We start from the raw sequence: 22,423 nt of genomic DNA, 5'->3' as shown, positions 1-22,423 counted from the left end.
AAGGTGATTAAGCCGATAAAGGAAGAGCCATATCATTATTACAGCTTATGGGTTCCCATTGTTGTTGTTGTTAATGTATTGTCCTTTCTGGTGTGTGTTTCTGCATAGTTATTTTAAGTCTTGTTTTCAGCAGTTTTGCTCCTGGTGATATGAAATTTGTGTCTTAGTTTCAATTCCTTCCTTCCTCCCTCCGCACCTTCCTCCCTCTCGTCCTTCTTCCCTTCCTTTCTTCCTTCTTTTGTATTCTTCCTTCCTTCCTCCCCACCTACCCACCTACCTACCTACCTACCTTCCTTCTTCCCTTCCTTCCTCTCTTCCTCTCTTCCTTCTTTCCTCCCTTTCTTCCTTCTTTTCTTTCTTTCCTTCCTTCCCCCCACCTACCTACCTACCTACCTACCTACCTACCTTCTTCCCTTCCTTCCTCCCTTCCTTCTTTCCTCCCTTTCTTCCTTCTTTTCTTTCTTTCCTTCTTTCCTTCTTTCTTTCCTTCCTTCTTTCTTCCTTCCTTCCTTCCTCCCCACCTACCTACCTACTTACCTACCTACCTACCTTCTTCCCTCCCTTCCTCTCTTCCTTCTTTCCTTCTTCCCTCCCTTTCTTCCTTCTTTCTTTTTTCTTTCTTTCTTTCTTTCTTTCTTTCTTTCTTTCTTTCTTTCTTCCTTCCTTCCTTCCTTCCTTCCTTCCTTCCTTCCTTCCTTCCTCCCCCCTACCTACCTACCTACCTTCTTCCCTTTCCTTCCTTCCTTCCTTCCTTCCTTCCTTCCTTCTTTCTTTCTTTCTTTCTTTCTTTCTTTCTTTCTTTCTTTCTTTCTTTCTTTCTTTCTTTCTTTCTTTCTTTCTTTCTTTCTTTCTTTCTACAATTAGACTTTTAGCATGACCGAGGAATCTCTTCTTAAACGGATTTATGCCCAATGCTTCTAGCATTATATAGCAACTATGTGGAAGTCTTTAAGTTCCTTTAAAAAAGTGAAAAGTCATTGCACACACATGCATACATACATACATACATACATACATACATACATACAAACACGCAAGAGTGAAGAAACAGTCACAAAAATGTTAGTTTGAGGGCTGGAAAAGGGCTGACGGTTAGAATCTTTCCAAAGGTTGAGCGGGGCAACTTTTCCACATCTCCAGAACCTTTTTTTAAAAAAAACTGGGTTAAATAATTGCCCCAAGTAGAAGATGGGGGGAAATTAAGGAAAGTTTCAAAATTATGCCCATTTTTCTCAGCTGTTGTTTAAAGCAGGGGTCTCCAACCTTGGCAACTTTAAGACTTGTGGACTTCAACTCCCAGCTGGCTGATGAACTCTGGGAGTTGAAGTCCACAAGTCTTAAAAGTTGCCAAGGTTGGAGACCCCTGCTTTAATGTCAGGATGCGAAAGTTTGTAGGCTGTATGCAGCTAGTGAGATCAAATGTCAGTCAGATCTAGAGTTTGGAGCACCAGAAGGTGACCTTGTCATGGTGACCCACCTCGCTCCCAGCTCTGAAAAAATGCAGAAGTATTAGTGGAGTAGATAAAATTTTAAAAAATGAGACCATAGGAGAAAGAACTGGAATAGAACCAACCTTAAACTACACACAAAGACAGCAAGTTAAGTGGTTTGTTCACCTGGAGAGAATGCCTTGGGATCCTACACCATAAAAGGCACATACAAAAAGAGGAGAAGGTCAAAGAACATGAGGCAGAGCCAGAAGATGGAGAGGCAACACATCAAAGACACACTACGATAGCATCTAATAGCAAGAAGGAGGAGGAGGAGGAGGAGGAAGAGAAGAAGATGAAGAAGAGGAGGAGGAGGAGGAGGAGGAAGAGGAGGAGAAAAAGAAGGAGGAGGAAGAGGAGAAGGAAAAGGAGGAGGAGGAAGAGAAGAAGAAGATGGAGAAGGAGAAGAAGAGGAGGAGGAGGAGGAAGAGGATGAGAAAAAGAAGGAGGAAGAGGAGGAGGAGGAGGAAGAGAAGAAGAGGAAGGAAGAGAAGGAAAAGAAGAGGAGGAGGAGAGGAGAGGGAGGAGAAAAAGAAGGAGGAGGATAAGAAGATGAAGAAGAGGAGGAGGAAGAGGATGAGAAAAAGGAGGATGAGAAGAAGAGAAAGATGATGATGATGATGATGATGGTTTGACAATGATTTAATTACAGATTTATGATAAGCCATCCAATTCCACTTTTGGGGCAAATGTTTGCAAAGTTAGGAGTTGCTTAACCGACCTCCTGCACGTAGTGTTGTCTCCCCATCACAGAGCAGAGGCCAGCTCCACCCCTTTTACACAACACAGCTGAGGACAATTGCATTTGGCACATTTGGAAGGCCCAATCCATGCAACTGGTGGAATTTCTGCCTGCCTTGCATCAGCGGCTCATTGGTGGAGCAAAGTGCCGAGGATTGTTAGCCTCCCCACTTGGGAGAGGTTACAAAATAGGCCCCAGGGTGAAGGCATGTGAGTCACTGTGTTTATACTCCCTGTTAAGTAAGCATAGATGTGTTATAATTCTCAGAATTTATTCCCAGCCCAAGGGCAATTCCCTTCCACCAGTGGAAGGAACAATGTGTAAGGCTGAACCGGGACAGGCATTACCATTCATGTTTACTATTGCTGGTTTGATTGCATTTCTTCACACTGGTGTAAGCACCAAGTTCTTCACACTTGGTGCTCTCTGAGTGGGTTGTTTGCTTGCAGATGTTTCATAGTTGGCTAAAGTAGGTCACACCATCAATACAAGGAACAAGTGACAGTAGAAAAGCCAAGCAAAACAGAAGGACTAAAACCAGCAGCCCAGATAATCGGCGATTAACACCAGACCAAAGAGCAGGTAGAAAACAATTCCCTAATCCAGAACTGACCAGAGATGAAACCTTACTGCCACTAACACCGACAGGATAATCTTCCGTATATAACCAGGAATGAAACTCCACACTTCTTCGCACCGATGATGTGACCTAGCTGGCAAAGGAAACACCTGCAAGAAAATCACCAAACTCAGGGAGCACCAAGGAGCCCAGAATCCTCCGTCTCTTCCACTCTACAAATCCCACTCCCTTCTAGTACTGATGATATTATCTACTTGCAAGAAAATATGCAAGGACCATACAGTCCTCCGCCTCCTCTCCGTCCTCCTCCTCCCCTCCTCAGAACTCCCCCCCCCCTTTTCTAGCACTGATGATGTTGCCTAGCTTGGTCTGCAAGAAAACAATGAAGCTCACAGAGCACCAAGAACCCAGTTTGTGGGGGCAATAAGCTGACTTTGTATAAATATACAAAAGAATGAAGGCTATTGCTTAGCGCATTGTAAGCCGCCCTGAGTCTCCAGAGAAGGGCGGCATATAAATTAAAAAAAAAAAAAAACCAGAGTAGTCGTCCTCCTCCTCCTCCTTCTCCTCCTCCTCCTCCTCCTCCTCCTCCTTGCAAACTCCCCTCCCTTTTAGCACTGATGATGGGTTATGAAACTTCTGCAAGAAAACCACCAAGCTCAGAGAACCCCAAGGACCTCACAGTCGTCCTCGTCCTCGTCCTCCTCCTTGTCCTCCTCCTCCTCCCTACAAACCCCACTCCCTTCTAGCACTGATGCTGTTGCCTAGCTTGGTAATGAAATGTCTGCAAAAACCCCCACCAAGTTCAAGCAGCATCAAATCTCAACCCTCCGCTACAGAAATTCCCTTCTATTGAAACACTGGTAAAAACAAATCCGTACAATTTAACCTATTTTGAGATTGCTACGAAAAACCGGGCGGAGGAATGACAAAGCAAGGAATTTTCTCGGGCTGTGTAGGTCAGGGGAAGCCACTTCACTTGTGCCTGGTTGTACCAGTTTTCAGAAAAGGCAGAAACAAAGACAAAACTTGGCACCATCTTACAAGGGAAAACCTCAACTTTTTAAGAGCAGACTGTTTGCAGCTGCTAAATTTGGATGGAAGGCTGAGCCCAGTCTGTCTTTTTCGGTTTGGACTGAGGGAGGATGCTGGTTTCTTTCCAAGACTGGAAACAACTGTCTGGATCTTCTTTTCTTATTTTTCAATTTAGCGTCACTCTATCATCCATCCAAACATATGAAGTTCTAGTCATTAAATTTGCACCTAATAACAACTGCAAACCCTTCAGCCTGGGCTTGTGGTGAACAGAGCCTGGATCCCTTGTAAAATAAAATTGTCGGAAAGCAAGAAGCGCCTTTTGTTTGATTTTAATTGGATGAGTCCCTGCAACCACGGGCCTCATTTAAACGGAAGCCAAAATGAAATTATTGGTTTTACCTGCCATTTAGAAGGACGTCTCTTTCCTGCTTAAATGGGGGGTTTAAATCACGGGGGGGGGGAAGCCCTTCTAACTCCTGATTTGTTTTGTCGTGTTCTGTGTCTCTTGCAGGGAATACAGGCAGAAAAAGAACATTACTTTCCATAGTAACGATACCGTCTCCTTTCTGGGTTATCGCTCCTTCATCTTCGAACCGGACCGTTCCAACGGATCAGAATCCGATTACATCATGATGCCGAATCTCTTGGTTTTGGTAAGCGGGCTTCCAATTCTGGGGATCTTCAACCCATCTTCACAGAATAGGTGCCGTTTCTGAATTTTTTTGTGCAAAGGCTTAATTTTTCACCGATTTTGGTTTTCTTCCAATTTTGGGCTTTACCTAGCAACACGTTCTCCTGAAGAATGATTGACCCTACTTGCTTTTCATAAAGTCAGATAAGACTGTTCTATCCAGTGGTGGGATTCAGCCGGTTCGGGCTGGTTTGGGAGAACCGCTTAGTTAAAATGCTGGCTGGCTCCGCCCCACCCCTTCCAGGAGTTCCCACGCACCCCGTTTTGGCTCCCAGGTTCAAAACGGGGTGTGGATGGTGGCAGCCGAGTGCTTCCTGTTGCAACCCCTGGCCATGCCCACCCAGCCGGTAATTAGGGCAGAAGGTTGTTAAATTATTTGAATTCCACCAATGGTTTTCCCAGTTGCAATGTATGGTTGTGAAGGTTGGACCATAAGGAAGGCTGAGTGCCAAAGAATGGAGGCCTTTGAACTCTGGTGCTGGAGAAGACTCCTGCGAGTCCCTTGGACTGCAAGGCGATCCAACCGGTCAGTCCTAGAGGAGATCAACCCTGACTGCTCTTTAGAAGGCCAGATCCTGAAGAGGAAACTCGAATCCTTTGGCCAACTAATGAGGAGGAAGGACTCCCTGGAGAAGAGCCTAATGCTGGGAATGATGGAGGGCAGAAGAAGAAGGGGACGATGGCAGAGAAGGAGGTGACTGGATGGAGTCACTGAAGCAGTCGGTGTGAGATTAAATAGTCTCCAGGGGATGGTAGAGGACAGGAAGGCCTGGAGGAACATTGCCCATGAGGTCACGATGGGTCGGACACAACTTTGCAACTAACAACAACAGCAACAACAATCCTAGCAATTGTGGTGGCTAGGCTTCATTGTATTATTACACAGATTGTATTATTTACAACACAGATTATTGGTTTTGTTTCCCCTTGGTGTGCAAAGTCTCGGTGGAAGAGGGCGATCTGCAAATATTGCAGAGAATTCGGTAAACAAATACTTGCAATCTTCTACAGGATTGCAGGAAAAAGATGAACAGATTCCAGAATTTCTCTCGATGTTTCAGAAACGAAAATTCAAGGTCACCAAAGAATTGATTCTTTGCCTGCTAATGGCTACAAGAATTTTTCTCGATGCCCGAGATCCAGTGCTAATCTTTGCATACTTAGAAATAAATACAGTTTGTTGATTGCGGTATTTACGGACGCCATTTTCTTTGAAGGCCAAAGGGAAGATATGGGGTTATTTCTGTTAAAGAGAAATGTTACTTATACAAGGGGATTCTCCATGTAATTTCTGACGATCCCCAGATCCTCTCAAACAATTGGAGGTTGATGAGTGAGAATCTTAGGAATCGACACATAATGATAAGTCATGGTTTTGTTTAAATGACAAATCAAGGCTTGAACTATCTCGCTTTGCATGTAATGAGTCTATCTCATATATTAGTTTCACCTTTTAAGTTGCATTACTGAAATAAATGAACTTTTGCACAATATTCTAATTTTTCGAGTTTCACCTGTACTTCTCAAGGCGTGCACCAGATGGAGATCACCTCCTCAGTGGAACACAAACTGGATAGCAGTTAGGAAAGGCACCTCCAAATAGGCTGACTCTGATTCCGGGTTTTATTTTTTACTATTCATTTATTAATTAATTATTTGGATTAAAATGGGATTTTATTGTACTTGTTTCTTAACTTGTGTTCGCCGCCCTGAGTCCTTCGGGAGAATGGCGGCATATAAATACATGTAATAAATAAATAAATAAATAAATTTATAGAATATGAGAATAACAGAGTGGAGGTCTTCTAGTCTAACCCCCTGCTGAAGCAGGAAGCCTTATACCATTCCAGTAAGTCTAACAGACATTCACAGATCTTTCCTGAGACCCATGGAGAAGGTTCTTAGTGTGCTTTGCGGTAATGAGAAAACAGAGTTTGCATTTAGAATATAGAATAATAAGCTTGGAAGGGATTTCTTCTAGTCTAACTCCCTGCTCAAGGGCCTGGTGGCTCAGCAGACTAAAAGCATTGTGATTAACACCAGCTGTCTGCAATTACTGCAAGTTCGAATCTCACCAGGCTCAAGGTTGACTCAGCCTTCCATCCTTTCTAAGGTGGGTAAAATGAAGACCCAGTTTGTGGGGGCAATAAGCTGACTTTGTATAAATATACAAAAGGATGAAGGCTATTGCTTAACGCACTGTAAGCCGCCCTGAGTCTCCGGAGAAGGGCGGCATATAAATCAAATTTAAGAAAAAAAAAAAAAAAGCAAGAAAATCTACACCATTTCAGGCAAACAACTGTCCAATCTCTTCTTGAAGATCTCCAGAGATGGACTGCCCAAAATCTCTGTAGGCAAGCCATTCCACTGATTAAATTAAGTCAATTAATTAATTGAATTTATTTATTTATTTATTTATTTATTTATTTATTTATTTATTTATTTATTTATTTATTTATTTATTTATTTATTGGTTCGATTTATATGCCGCCCTTCTCCGGAGACTCAGGGCGGCTTACAATGCGTTAAGCAATAGCCTTCATACTTTTGTATATACCTGCTTAGTAGGGCTTTCGGGGGCCCTTAAGCGGTGTTCTTTTTTTATACAAAGTCAGCTTATTGCCCCCACAATCTGGGTCCTCATTTTACCCATCTCGAAAGGATGGAAGGCTGAGTCAACTTTGAGCCTCTCAGGATCGAATTGCAGGCAGTGGGCAGAATTATTCTGCAATATACGCTCCCACAGAGAGGGGCTCCTCCGGGTGCCGTCGGCCAAACAATGTCGACTGGCGGCCCCCAGAGGGAGAGCCTTCTCTGTGGGAGCACCTGCCCTCTGGAACGAGCTCCCCCCGGAGATACGGACGATTTCAGATCTATGTACTTTCCGTCGGGCCCTCAAAACTTTTTTATTTCATCAAGCTGGGCTGGCCTAACTCTCCAATGGTGTAATTTTAAATTTGATTTTTAAATGGGGGATTTTAACTGTCGGGCCAAATTGCTTGATATGTTTTTAAATTGTTTTTAAATTTTGTATTCTATGTTTTTTATCTATGGTTGTTCACCGCCCTGAGTCCTTCGGGAGAAGGGCGGTATATAAATTTAAATATTAAATTAAATTAAAAATTAAATTAAATACTGAATTTGGATGGATGGATGGTAGACAGACTAGACAGAGAGACAGACATGGAGAGAGAGAGAGAGAGAACAATGAGAGACAGAGAGCTAGAGAGACATAGAGAGAGACAGATATGTAGCAATAGCAATAAAGACTTATATATCGTTTTACAGAGCTTTACAGCCCTCTCTAAGCAGTTTACAGAGTCAGCGTATTGCCCCCAACAATCTGGGTCCTCATTTTACTCACCTGGGAAGGATGGAAGGCTGAGTCAACCTTGAGCCGGTCAGGATCAAACTACTGGCTGTCAGCAGAATTACCCTGCAATATGGCGTTCTGACCACTGTGCGCCATGGAAGGAAGGAAGGAAGGAAGGAAGGAAGGAAGGAAGGAAGGAAGGAAGGAAGGAAGGAAAAGGAAGAGCAATAGCACTTAGACTTATATGCCGTTTTACAGTGTTTTCCAGCCCTCTCTAAGCAGTTTACAGAGTCAGCCTGTTGCCCCCAACAATCTGGGTCCTCATTTTACCCACCTCGGAAAGATGGAAGGCTGAGTCAACCTTGAGCCAGTCAGAATTGAACTGCTGGCAGTCGGCAGAATTAGCCTGCAATCCTGCATTCTAACCACTGCGCCACCACGACCAGCTTCTAAAGCCATTCTTTCTGTTTGTTCTGATTCTCTTTTTATTTTTCCTTCAAGGGAGCAGCCATCATGTTGGAAAACATGCCGTTTGCTGTTAAGTTAACCTTCAGCAGCGCTCTGGCCCTCTTCCGTCAAAATGCGTTCATGAACCGGACGGTTGGAGAGATCATTTGGGGGTACAACGAGCCCTTCACTCAGTTCTTGAGCAATCTTGGTGTCACCGTAGGTCCATCCAATGAAAAATTCGGCTTATTTTCCGACGTAAGTCAAGTCCTTAGGGTTGGGGCCTGGGTCCAAACCTGAATACTTTGGGATCGAAATGGGCAAATATCCCCAAGAACAAAGACTTCCTACAAGAAAACTACAGCTATCCTATTCATTGGAGCGAACGATTAGAAACTGCCTCCTATCAGTCATTTTTTTTAACCAAGTTGAAGGATGTACAGGGAGTCCTTGATTTATAGCACTTCATTTAGTGACCGTAGTTACAACAGGATTGGAAAAAGTGAAAAAAATGGCTGTTTTTCACACTTATGACAGTTGCGTGGTTATGTGATCAAAATTCAGATACTTGGAAACTGACTTGTATCCTTTCCCCCCAAAAGTAAGACATCCCCTGATAATAAGCCCAATCGGGCTTTTGAGGACATGCCCCCCCCTGAAAATAAGCCCTCCCTGAAAATATTTAAATGCAGAGCTGGAAATCGGGTAAGATGGCAAGACGAGCCCCCATCTTGCTCCACACACCCCAAAATAATAAGCCCTCCCCGAAAATATTTAAACGCATGCACAGGCTGTCTCCGCCATTTCCTCTGGTTAGGGTTAGGGAGATGGAGCTGAAAATAATAATAACTTTAATAATAATAACTTTATTATCATTGTACATGTATACACAGTATACCCATACAACGAAATTCACTGAACACCCAAAGACCAGGTCCAACACACATAACAATCCCCAAACACATTCCCACCTACCACAAATTCCCCACCCCTAAACCATCCAAACATCCACACAGCAGACCAAGTAATACTGTCCAACAGCTCACTAATGGTGGCCCTTTTAGTTCATGGTTGAGTGCAATTATAGCTCTGGGATAAAAAACTATTCAGAAGACGTGTGGTCTGAGTTTTAATTGTTCTGTATCTTCTGCCAGAAGGCAAGAGTCCAAAAAGATTGTAAGCAGGATGGGAAGGGTCTCTGAGAATGTTGTGCAACTTCCTCAAACAGCGAGATGCGAAGATGTCGTCCAGGGCTGGTAACTGGAGCCTGATGATATTCTGGGCAGTTTTAATGATTCTCTGTAGAGCTTTTATGTCCACTCAGAGCTGCTCCCATACCATGCAAGAATGCCGTATGTCAGGACACTCTCAATGGTGCTGCGCTAGTAGGACAGAAGTAGATGCTGAGATAGATTTATCTTCCTGAGCATTCTCAGGAAGTACAGCCTCTTCTCTGCCTTCTTCACAAGCATGTTAGCATTCATAGTCCATGAGAGGTCCTTCGAGATATAAATGCCCAGAAATTTAAAACTACCAGGAAATCTGGTAAGACAGCAAGAGGAGCCCCGTCTTGTTCCACGTGCCCCAAAATAATAAGACCTCCACGAAAACAAGGCCAAGCACTTATTTCGGGGTTCAAAAAAACATAAGACAGGGTCTTATTTTTGGGGAAACACGGTATTTATGACGGTGGCAGTGTCTCAGGTCCCGTTTTGCCAAGCCAAGTCATGGGGGAAGCTGGATTCACTTAATGTGACTAATTTAACAACTGCAGGGATTAATCACTGGCTAGTAAGGTTTTAAAATGGGGCAAAACCTTCACTTTACAACTGTCTCGCTTAGCCATGGAAACGTTAGGCTCAAGTGTAGTTGTAAGTCGAGGATTTTTGAGTGCTGGATGTTACTCTGATGCTAGTCACTTCATCACGGTCGCCTTCCAAATTAACATACAGGAGGTGTTTGCGCTGGTGCAACCTGTTTGGGGAAATCCTGCCACGATTTCTATCTTAACCTTGGAATGTTGGCCAAATGCATTTCTCCCAGGTAGCTAGTGGTTAGGAAGGGTGGTAGTTATTCCCTGAATACTCCCTGAATATAGACACCCAAAAACTAACCAGAGATCAAGGAAGCTGAGCGTTAACAGTCCACTCCTAAAAACTTTACAATGGTGGGAAAATATGTGGATGAAAGGTTTGAAATTTACACTAAACTATAATTTAAAAGAAAAAAATCTGGACTTTGTGCTTGAGGTGGAAAAAAAATGTAACTTGAATTTTGGGTTTTACCGATTAGACTGATATGTGTTTATAGAAATGGCTAGTTTATATTACTATGGAAAAGCAAAAAGTTGTGGTTTGATGTTAATGCTTTATTCTAGTGCAACGGAGGGAGTGGGAAGTCAATGTTTCTTCTTTCCTTTTCCTCAGTTTCTCCTCGCTTTTCTCTCCCCCTTCGTCCCCCTCCCCCACTGTGTCTTCCTATTTACTTTTTCATTTTATTTTATAATCTAATACAAATGTTAAACTGAGAAATTTAACAATGGAACCGGCTTTAGTTCAAAGCTCCAGCAGGTTTTTAGGGCTTCCCTGAAATGGATCCATAGAGTTGGAAGGGAACTTGTAGGTCATCTAGTCCAACCCCTTTTTGTGGTTGGATCAGGGATTAAAAAGATAACCTCGGCTGAACGGACACAATTGAGCCCAACATCTCCGTTGCTAAGCGAGACATTGGTTATGTGAGTCTTGCTCCATTTAACGAACGTTCTTGCCACCATCGTTAAGTGAATCTGGTTTCCCCATGGACTTTGCTTGTCAGAAGGTCGCAAAAGGAAATCACGTAACCATGGGACACTACAACCGTCATAAATCCATGCCAGTTGCCAAGCGTCTGAATTTTGATCATCTGACCACGGGGATGTTGCAACGGTCATAAGTGTGAAAAACGGTCCTAAATCACATTTTGCAGTGCCGTTGTAACTTGGAACGGTCACTAAACAAACCTTTGTAAATCGAGGACTAAATCTGCATAGGTAATTTAACTCTCGGTCCTGGCTCTATGACTTACTATGTTAAAACGGCAGCCTTCGTTCTCCTATTATTATTATTATTATTTATTGAATTTCTATACCGCCCTTCTCCCGAAGGACTCAGGGCGGTGAACAGAATAAGATTTCATATACATATAATAATTTTTTTTTTATAAACAGTAAATAATAAATTGAGTCAACTTAGTGTATCTGCTAAGACCTTGGCATAGAATTTAGATGTTTATGCTAGTCCTGCTTGTTGGAAGAGAAAGGTCTTCAGGGCATGTCGGAAAGTGCGAAGATCTGGGATTATTCGTATTCCAGGGGGTATTTTGTTCCAAAGAGTAGGTGCCCCCACAGAGAAGGCTCTCTCCCTTGGAACTACTAGACGACATTGTTTTAATGATGGTACTATGAGTAGGCCTACTCTGTGATACTCTGTATTGGTTGGTGGGAGGTTATCGGTTGCAGCAGGTGGTCTCGTAAGTACTCAGGTCCTAAGCCATGGAGCACTTTAAAGGTAAGAACCAACACCTTGAAGCGCACTCGGAAGGCCACCGGAAGCCAGTGCAGCTCGTGTAGACGAAGTGTTACATGTGAGCGCCATGTTGCTCCCATAATTACTTGTGCGGCCGCATTCTGGACCAGTTGGAGCTTCCGGGTGCACTTCAAGGGGAGCCCCATGTAGAGAGCATTGCAGTAGTCAAGTCGGGAAATGACGAGGGCTTGAGTGACTGTGCGTAATGAGTCCCGGTCTAGAAAGGGACGCAATTGGTGAATCAGGCGAACCTGACAGAAAGCTCCTCTGGCCACGGCTGTTATATGATCTATATTCCTTTTTCTTAAAAATGAGTCAACGGGGACTTCAATTTATTGTTAAAAGTGTGTAAATCATCTAATTGGTTCTTCTTTTCCATTGCAGTTAAACAATTCCCACACGGGTCTCTTCACGGTGTTCACAGGCAAGGACAACATTAACAAAACTCACATGGTGGATTCTTGGAACGGATTAAAAAAGGTAAAAACAAAAAATATTTTCAGTCACTGCTTTTTTTCCCCCTTTTTTAAGGAAGGAAAGCTGGAAAGCCGTAATGAAAGAATGCCCATAAGTGCTGCATAATTAAATGGGAGCCCATCTGTCAGAAATGGTGTAAGGCCTCCTGCTTGGGCAGGGGGTTGGACTAGATGACCTACAAGGTCCCTTCCATCTCTGTTCATCTGTAAGATCATCCTCGACGTACAACAGTTCATTTTAGTGGCCATTCAAAGTTACAGCGGCACCGGAAAAAAAGTGACTTACGACCGTTTTTCACACTTTATGACCATTGCAGCATCCCCATGGTCAAAATTCGGATGCTTGGCAAACTGATTCACATTTATGACCGTTGCAGTGTCCCGGAGTCAGGCGATCCCATTTTGCGACCGTCTGGCAAGCAAAGTCAATTAGGGGAATTAACAATCCTGTGACTAATTTAACAATCTGCAGTGATTCACTTAACCATGAAAGGTCGTAAAACGGGGCAAAACTCCCTTAACAAATGTGTCCCTTAGCAGTAGAAGTTTTGGCCTCGATTGTGGTTGTAACTTGAGGACTACCTGTATTTCCCCGATATTTTCATAGAGGCTTTGTGGTGTACATTCAGAGACCGACGAACAGAAACTGCTCCTCACTTCGTAACGCTTCTTTTTTCCAGCTAAGCCATGCCAAGAGAGAAGGAGCCCTATTTCCATTTTTTGTTTGTTTTGCTAACAGACAGATCTGATATCAGAGCGTTTTCCTCTAACCGTCTCAGGATTAATTAATATCTGGAGCAGGAATGTGAGGTGAATCACTGCAGGCTCTTTGCAAAAAGCAGATGCATTTCCCAATGGAAATAACACCTCCGCCATCAGATAAGACATCAGAGATGCTCACTCCTGGCACCTTGATGTTACTGGACTACATCTCCCATCATCCTGATTTTAAGCTTTTTTTTTTTTTTTTTGCCTGAAGGACACGTAGATTATAGTCCGACTAACCCCCAAAGACTCAGGTCACCTTGAATGAGATGGGCATCCGCAGAAATTGGATAAATAAAATATTTTCACCTCCACCGTGAATTCAGCAGACCGTGAATTATCTTATATAAAGGAATTCAGTCCTCTGCTCATGTGTAAACTTGATTTTGGAGGCACATCAAAGAGTTCCTCAAGAGTTTTATTTCCATATTTTTTTCTGGGTAGATTGTTGTTCTTTTTTTTTTTTTTTTTTTGGTGCAATCTGTTTTATTCAAAGTCTGGCTGCTATGCAGAACTTTCTGCTAGAGATCTTTTCCTTCCTAACAGCTCACTGTCCGTCTTTCTTTCTTTCTTTCCTTCTTTCTGTCTTTCTTTCTGTCTTTCTCCTTTCTTTCTTTCTTTCTTTCTTTCTTTCTTTCTTTCTTTCTTTCTTTCTTTCTTTCTCTTCTTTCTTTCTGTCCTTTCTCCTTTTTCTTTCTTTCTCCACTTTCTTTCTTTCTCTTTCTGTCTTTCTCCCTTCCTTCCTTCCTTCCTTCCTTCCTGTCTGTCTGTCTGTCTGTCTGTCTGTCTTTCTAACATAATCCAGTTTCTCATTTTGCATTAAGCTAATTTGTTCCATGCTATTTTTCCTCTGTAGCAGATTGGCGAACTAATTTCATCAGGCCTAAATAGGAGAGGGAGGGAGGGAGGGAGGGAGGGAGGGAGGGAGAGAGAGAGAGAGAGAGAGAGAGAGAGAGAGAGAGAGAGAGAGAGAGAGAGAGAGAGAGAGAGATTGGCCTGGTGACATTAGCTCACCAATCTGCTACAGAGAAAATATAACATGGAAGGAATTAGCTTAATGCAAGGTAAGAAGCTGGATGAACATTTTTTTAGACTGTTGTTCTTAGCTTCAGACTTGACAACTTTAAGACTTGTGGACTTCAGTTCCCACAATTCTCCAGTCAGCATGGAATTCTGGGAGTTGAAGTCCATAAGTCTTAAAGTTGCCAAGTTTGGAGATTCCCTGTTTTAGAGGAAAGCATGGGGTCTCACATCAACCTGGCTTCTGGATATTAAAGTCCCTTCTCTCTTGGCAGGTATCCTATTGGCATTCTGAAGAATGTAACATGATCAATGGAACCGCCGGAGAACTGTGGCCACCGTTCATGACCCCATCTTCATCAGTGGAACTCTATACTCCTGATGCCTGCAGGTGAGTTTCTTGCAAATTCTCGTATTTACAAGACCTTGTCCTACACTAAAATTCTGCCCAACGTTTCAAATATATCTTCAGTGCAATGAGCAAATGGCCAAATATCCAACTCTCATGTCCCACCATCACTCAAATACATTTTCTTGGGATTAGATCTCCGTGAAATGTTGCTGGTCATCCCATGTGGACCCTTCAATCTCTTATTCCCCTCAATTTGAAGGCAGCATCTCACCACCCAAGTTGTCCATCTCCATTCTCAACTTTCAGACATGTTTCTTCTTTCCTGGTCCATCTTCTTCATTCATGGTTCATCTTCTTTCATGATTCAACTTCTTCCTTCATGGTCCATCTTCTTCCTTCATGGTCCATCTTCATTCATAATTCATCTTCGTCCTTCATGGTCCATTTTCTTTCTTCATGGTCCATCTTCCTTCATGGTCCACCTTCTTCCTTCCTGGTCCATCTTCCTTCATGATTCATCTTCGTCCTTCCTGATCCAACTTCTTCATTCATGATCCAACTTCTTCATTCATGGTCCATCAGGATGCTGATCTTCCAAGGAACCTCTGTCTCAATTGACCTCTCTCTTAATCTGTCTCTTTCAGGTCGATTAAATTAAACTACACCCAATCTGGAAAATTCAAAGGCATACCAGTTTATCGTTACACGGCTCCGAAGACCCTGTTTGCCAACGGGACCATCTACCCACCCAACGAGGGCTTTTGCCCGTGCCGGCAATCCGGAATCCAGAACATTAGCTCCTGTAAATTAAGTACGTCTGCTGAACCTTTTGGTTCTACAAAGGATGTCTGAAGTTTCCCATTTTCCTGAAAGGGGCTGGTTTTGAAGAGGATTTAACACAAGTAGACTAATAGCTGATGAAGACTCTAAGATCTGAAGGGATGGTGTTATTAAATTAATATAAAGAAAACTATACATTTGGCACTTACTTTCAGTAAAGGTGAGATTAAAAAAGTTTAGCTGAAGTAATGCAGCTAAAGGGAAGTCATTCCAGGGGATAAAGTACAGGTACAGGTTAACAGAGTGGGAAGGGACCTTGTAGGTCATCTAGTCCAACCCCCAGCCCAAGCAGGAGACCCTACACTATTTCTGACAGATGGCCGTCCAGTCTCTTCTTGAAAGACTCCAGTGATGAAGCTCCCACAACTTCCGAAGGCAACTTCTGTTCCATCGGTTGATTGTTCTCACTGTCAGGAAATTCCTCCTTATTTCTGTAAGATACAACTTACAACACTTCATTTAGTGACTGTTTGAAGTTACAACAGCACTGAAAAAAGTGACTTATGACCATTTTTCACAATTACAACGTTTCCAGCATCCCCATGATTATGCGATCAAAATTCAGATGCTTGGCAACTGCTTCATATTTATGACGATCTCTGTGCTGTGATTTCCCAAGTCAGTGGGGAAGCCAGATTCACTTAACAACCCTGTTACCAACTGAACCATTGCAATGATTTGCTTAACAACAGTGGCAAGAAAAGTCGTTGAATGAGGCAACGTTCCCCCAACAAATGTTTCACTTAGCAACATCAATTTTGGGCTCCGTTGTGGGGATGATGACGTGACCCAGGACACTACGACCGTCATAAATATAAGTCAGCCAAGTGTCTGAATTTTTTTTAAACGTTTTTTATTAATAATACAAAATTAAAAAAAACATTGGACATATGACATCACTTGTTCCAAACATCTTCCATCACTTTACAATGATATTAGTACTCATATAAACATATAGTTCTTAAACATACATTTATCTAGCCAAGACAAATGTACACTGTTAGAACAAAAGTATAGATGTTATTATAGACAAGTGTCTGAATTTTGATCACCTGACCCATGAGGGATACCGCGACGGTTGTAAGGATGAAAAACGGTCATAAGTCAGCATTTTTTGATGCTGTTGTAACTTTGAATGGTCACTAAACAAACTGTTGTTTGTTGAACAAACTGTTGTAAGTCAGGAACTGTTCTTTTTCACGTTCCCGATACTCAAATCGATTTGAGCTGGATGACCTTTGAGTGTCCCAGATCACATGCTCAAAAGTTCCACCTTTCCAATGATCATGATGGGCAGGTGCCCAGGAATTAGCAACCAAGGGAGTGAACTTCATGGAGCTTGTAGGAAGCGGTTTCTTTCCACCTCTTTGCATTAATGACACGCAGTGGCTTCAGTCATCTTCCTGTTTTCGTGGATGGGCCGGCATAGAGCAACGAGGAATTCCATCCAAATTCTTGGCTGACTGGTCAAGCTTTAAGTAGATGAACATGGCTTGCGCATTTACATCAATTGTATTTTTCCCCTCCTGGTTTCTGCTTGTTCATCTCCATCCGGAAAGATCTTTTTAGATTGCCGATGATCAGCCGCCCTTTTTTCAAAATTTTCCATTTGCATAACCTGTGCAATTTTTTTAATTTGCAATTTGCATAATCTCTGTAATTTTTAAAATTTTCCATTTGCATAACCTGTGCAATTTTTTTATTTGGAATTTGCATAATCTCCGTAATTTTTTTAAATTTGCAATTTGAATAACCTGTACAATTTTTTAAATTTGCAATTTGCATAACCTGTGCAATTTATTTTTAATTTTTTTCCATTTGCATAACCTGTGCAATTTTTTTAATTTGCAATTTGCATAATCTTTATAATTTTTTTTAAATTTTCCATTTGCATAACCTGTGCAATTTTTTTTATTTGCAATTTGCATAACAATTTGCCAAAGCTACATTCTTGCCCTGGTGGAAATCTCTGGGCTATGCTGTGCTCCTATATAAAACTTCGGCCAATAAAAAACAGTAGTATCTAGCATTGGCTTGCTACACCATTGAGGATTTGACTCAAACAAGTTACTGGTCCTCATGATCGATGGAACTTCAAAGCAAGGGTCCAAAATGAAAAATCGGACCTCGTGTAAAGTGCCAGTGGGATGACTCCTGCCCATGTTTACAGGTGGTCCTTGACATACGATTGTAATGGAGCCTGCCAATATATGGTCACAAATCGGGTCGCTCATGTGAATGACTCAGTTTTATGACCTTTTTAGCCGCAGTCGTTAAGCAAACGAGGCCATCATAAAACAAACCCATTGTTCACTACGGCACGGTTTCTTAAAATCAAAAATGAAACCGTCGCAAAACGAGGTCCCAGAATCACAGGACGCTGCAAACGACAGTAAATGCAGCCGTTTGCAGCTGGAGTCAGGTGGCTGTAGGGGAGGGGCCCGGCTCTCGGAACTTCAAATCCAGGTTGCAACTCCCTTTTTGCAACTTCGAACTAAGCAATCGGTCATAAATCGAGAACTACCGTCAGAAAAAGAGCTTGTTACATTCTGATTTTAATTCCCTCCCCCCCTTGTTTTAAAGATGCGCCAATATTTATTTCTCAACCTCATTTCCTAAACGCTGATCCGGCTTTATTGGACACGGTAGATGGTTTGCATCCCAACGAAAAGGACCACGATCTGTTTGTCGATATCCACCCGGTGAGTTTGCCTTTTAACTCCAATTGGTGGTTACGACCAGGGGCGGAATTGAAATTTTTTTACTACTGGTTCTGTGGGCGTGGCTTGGTGGGTGGGTGTGGTGTGGCTTGGTGAGCGTAGCAGGGGAAGGATACTGCAAAATCCCAATTTCCACTCCCACACCAGGGGAAGGATACTGCAAAATCACCATTCCCTCCTCACTCCAGGGAAAGAGCCTTGGTAGTACAGTGGTCTAAAGCACCCTGTTATTAAGACCAGCTGCCTGCAATTACTGCAGGTTCGAATCTCGCCAGGCTCAAGGTTGACTCAGCCTTCCATCCTTTCTAAGGTAGGTAAATTGAGGACCCAGTTGTGGGGGCAATAAGCTGACTTTGTATAAATATACAAAAGGATGAAGGCTATTGCTTAGTGCATTGTAAGCCGCCCTGAGTCTCCGGAGAAGGGCGGCATATAAATCAAATTAAAAAAAAAAAAAAAGGATACTGCAAAATCCCCACTCCCTTCCCACTCCAGGGGAAGGATATTGCAAAATCATCATTCCCTCCCCACTCCAGGGGAAGGATACTGCAAAATCCCCATTCCCTCCCCCCTCTAGGGGAAGGATATTACAAAATCTCCATTCCCACCCCACTCTAGGGGAAGGATATTGCAAAATCTCCATTCCCACCCCACTCTGGGGCCAGCCAGAGGTGGTATCTGCCGGTTCTCCGAACTATTCAAAATTTCCACTACCGCTTCTCCAGAACCTATCAGAACCTGCTGAATTTCACCCCTGGTTACGGCTATTAAATCAGGACGATGATTGCAGATTCTAACATTTTATCAATCCTTTTGCTCAAACAGGACAGGCGAGTAGAATCCCAGTGAGGTTCCCTGCCCATTTACTTCAACTTGATTAGCCCTGTTTACATTTCAAGCTTTGATGAATCCAAAAAGAATTATTATTATTATTATTATTATTATTATTATTATTATTTTAAAAAGAGGGGGCAGATTTCCACATTGTGGGTGGAAGTTATTTTAATATTGGCTTTGCCATTTTGGAAAACATCCCTCTTTTGAAAGCCTCAAAGAATTGCTTTGGCTTTTATTATGATAATTGTCAACATTGTTTTTCACATTTGCAATTGCTGCCTTATATTTCCTTTTTTTTAAATTCATTGTTTACAGTCAGCTTTGGTGAGAAGGGTGGCAGCCGGAATAAATTTGATTAAATAAATAAATGAAATCCTAAGAATGTATTAAAAGGAAGCCAGGAACCTCCCTTTGCATTTGTATCCAAAAAGGAAATAGCTTGAGGGATTCATTTGCTCATCTTGTCTTTGCTTTCTAAACTAAAGGGATCATTTAAAAGTTCCTTCCCTATCAGGTCATCAAAGTTCTTTAAGTGGTGGCTAAAAGTCAGCTAAACTTTTCAATGGACTTTGGGGCACAATTTGAGAAACCCAGGGAAGTCTTCGTTGGCAATAAATAGCCTTTGCCATCATTCTTGATTGGCGATTATTATTACTTTTTTTTTTTTAAGATCGCTTGGCGATGGCAAGACTGAGTGAATAAATGATTAAATGAATGAATTTTGTGGCTGTAACAAGTGCACAAATCAAGTTAGTAACTATGGATAAATTGGCCGAGAGGGGCTCGAGGAAAAGATGAAATCCTTACTTAGAGAGGCTTGTGATTAAAATCTGTGTTTAGGGATTTGGCTGTGAGAAAGACCCTTGTGTGTTGTAGAGTAGAGTAGAATGAGAGAAGTAGAATAGGAATGGAATGGAGAGTGGAGTGGAGGGGAGTGGAGTGGAGTGGAGTGGAGTGGAGTGGAGTGGAGTGGAGTAGAGTGGAGTAGAGTAGAGTAGAGTAGAGTAGAGTAGAGTAGAATGTGAGAAGTAGAATAGGAATGGAATGGAATGGAATGGAATGGAATGGAATGGAATGGAATAAATAATAGAATAGAATAGAATAGAATAGAATAGAATAGAATAGAATAGAATAGAATAGAATAGAATAGAATAGAATAGAATAGAATAGAATTTTTTATTGGCCAAGTGTGATTGGACACACAAGGAATTTGTCTTGGTGCATATGCTCTTCTCCTCAGGAGGAGAGGAGAGGAGAGAAGATAGAAGAGAAGAGAAGGAGGGGAGGGGAGGAGAAGAGACAAGGGAAGGGAAGAGGAGGGAAGGGGAGGGGAGGGGAGGAGAAGAGACAAGGGAAGGGAAGAGGAGGGAAGGGGAGAGGAGAGGAAAGAGGAGAGGAGAGGAGAAGGGAAGGGAAGGGAAGGGAAGGGGAGGGGAGGGGAGAGGAGAGGAGAGGAGAGGAGAGGAGAGGAGAGGAGAGGAGAGGAGAGGAGAGGAGAGGAGAAGAGAAGAGAAGAGAAGAGAAGAGAAGAGAAGAGAAGAGAAGAGAAGAGAAGAGAAGAGAAGAGAAGAGAAGAGAAGAGAATAATCTAGAAGGGACTTTGGAGGTCTTCTAGTCCAGATCCACGCTCAGTTGGACAAGTGACTGCCCAGTCTCTTCTTAAAAACCTCCAGTGATGGAGAGCCCACAATATCTGGAGGCCAGCTGCTCCGCTGGTTAATTGTCCTCCCTGTTAGGAAGTTTCTCCTTAATTCCAGGTTGCTTCTCTCTTTGATCAGTTTCCATCCATTGTTTCTTGTCCGGCCTTCTGGTGCTTTGGAGAATCATTTGTCCCCCTCTTCTTTGTGGCAGCCCCTCAAATACTGGAATACTTCTATCATGTCACCCCCCCAATTCTTCTTTTCTCTAGACTAGCCAAACCAAAATCCTGCAACTGTTCTTCATCAGTTTTAGTCTCCAGGCCTTTGGTCATCCTAGTTGCTCTTCTCTGAACTTTTTTTTCCAAAGTCTCAACATCTTTTTTATAGTATGGTGACCAAAACTGGTTGCAGTATTCCAGGTGTGGCCTTACTAGGCCTTGTGAAGACAGATCAGTACAGGTAGAACCATTCAAAGTTACAATGGCAGTGAAAAAAGCGACTTACGACCATTATTCACACTTATGACCATTGGTGCCAATGCTCGCACAATTTACATTTGGATGCTTGACAACTGATTCGCATTTATGACGGTCAGAGTGTCCCTTTGGCGACCATCCGACGAGCAAAGTCCATGGGGAAACTAGATTCACTTAATAACCGGGTTACTAATTTAAGAAGTGCTGTGATTCGTTTAACAAATGTGGTAAGTCGTAAAAGTCGTAAAATGGGGCAAAACTCAACTGAACAAGTCTCTCCCTTAGCAGCGTAAATTTTGGGCTCAGTTGCGGTCGTACGTTCGAGGAGCGCCCGTATTTCCCCCAATATTTTCATGCAGGCTTTGTGGTGTACAAATTCAGACAAACAGCAACTTCGTAATTATTATTAACCCATCATGCTAATGGGATTCCTTTGCAGACTTTCTGAGCTTTGCCCCAGATAACAGAATTATTTCTGAAATGCAAAAAATAGATGACATAGACAAGGAGGTTTCTGGAGAAATGCTTGACAAATGCTTCCTTGGAACTGGGGCGCCGCTTCCTACTACTTCTTCTTCATCATCATCTTTTCCTTCTCTTTCTTCTCCTCCTCCTCCTCCTGCTCTTTCTCGTTCTTTTTCTTCCTGTTCTTCTCATTCCTTTTCTCCTTCTTCTCCTTCCTCTGGCCTTTTTCTTCCTTCCCTTTCTCCTCCCTCTTCTTCACCTTTTCCTCTTTGGCTTTTTCTCCTTTACCCTTTCCTTCTTCCTCTTCTTCTTTCTTCTCATACTACTCCTTCCATTTTTCTCCTTGCTCTCCTCCTCCTCACTCTTCCTCACTCTTCTTCTTCCTCTTCTCCTTCTCCTCCTTCCATCCTCTCTTCATTCCTCTTCTCCTCCTCCTTCCATCCTCCTTCCTCTTCTTCTCCTTCCTCTCCTCCCATCTTTGTTCTTCTTCCACTTCTCCTTCCTCTTCTTCTCCTCCTTCCATCCTTCTCCTCCTTCCTCTTCTCCCCTCCTCTTCCTCCTATCTTTCTCCTCCTTCCTCTCCTCCTCCTCTTTCCATCCTTCTTCTCCTTCCTTTTCTCCCCTCCTCTTCCTCCTATCTTTCTTCTCCTTCCTCTTCTCCCCTCCTCTTCTTCCTATCTTTCTTCTTCCTTTCCTCCTCCTTCTTCCATCCTCCTCCTCCTTCCTCTTCTCCCCTCCTCTTCCTCCTTTCTTCTTCCTCTTCTTTTCCTTCTTCCACCCTTCTTCTCTTTCCTCTTCCTCTTCTCCCCTCCTCCCCATTTTTCTCCTCCTTCCTTTTCTCCTCCTCATCCTCCTTCCTCTTCTCCTCCTTCCTCTTCTCCCCTCCTCTTCTCCATGTCTTCTCCTCCTCCTCCCATCCTCCTCCCCCTTCTCTCTACCGCAAAACAGCAGGTTAGTTCCAACTCTGA

The 22,423-nt window shown here is 42.8% G+C and overlaps 1 protein-coding gene across 1 annotated transcript in view; it reads left to right on the top strand.

Moving 5' to 3' along the window:
* Positions 1–22,423, top strand: part of SCARB1 (scavenger receptor class B member 1) — a 58,558-nt gene that overhangs the window by 23,059 nt on the left and 13,076 nt on the right. The window contains exons 3-8 of the mRNA XM_070951307.1: positions 4,362–4,503; positions 8,356–8,559; positions 12,249–12,344; positions 14,401–14,516; positions 15,122–15,288; positions 17,901–18,019. Of these exons, the coding sequence (XP_070807408.1) occupies positions 4,362–4,503; positions 8,356–8,559; positions 12,249–12,344; positions 14,401–14,516; positions 15,122–15,288; positions 17,901–18,019 (844 nt within the window). The remainder of the gene's footprint in view (positions 1–4,361; positions 4,504–8,355; positions 8,560–12,248; positions 12,345–14,400; positions 14,517–15,121; positions 15,289–17,900; positions 18,020–22,423) is intronic.

The sequence above is a fragment of the Pituophis catenifer genome, unplaced genomic scaffold (genome assembly GCF_029215685.1).
Source record: "Pituophis catenifer annectens isolate HBS135680 unplaced genomic scaffold, rPitCat1.0.hap2 SCAF_10, whole genome shotgun sequence".
NCBI classification, from domain to species: Eukaryota; Metazoa; Chordata; class Lepidosauria; order Squamata; family Colubridae; genus Pituophis; species Pituophis catenifer.
Note: the sequence above shows the minus strand (reverse complement) of the source record. Positions and strands in the feature narration are given on the sequence as shown.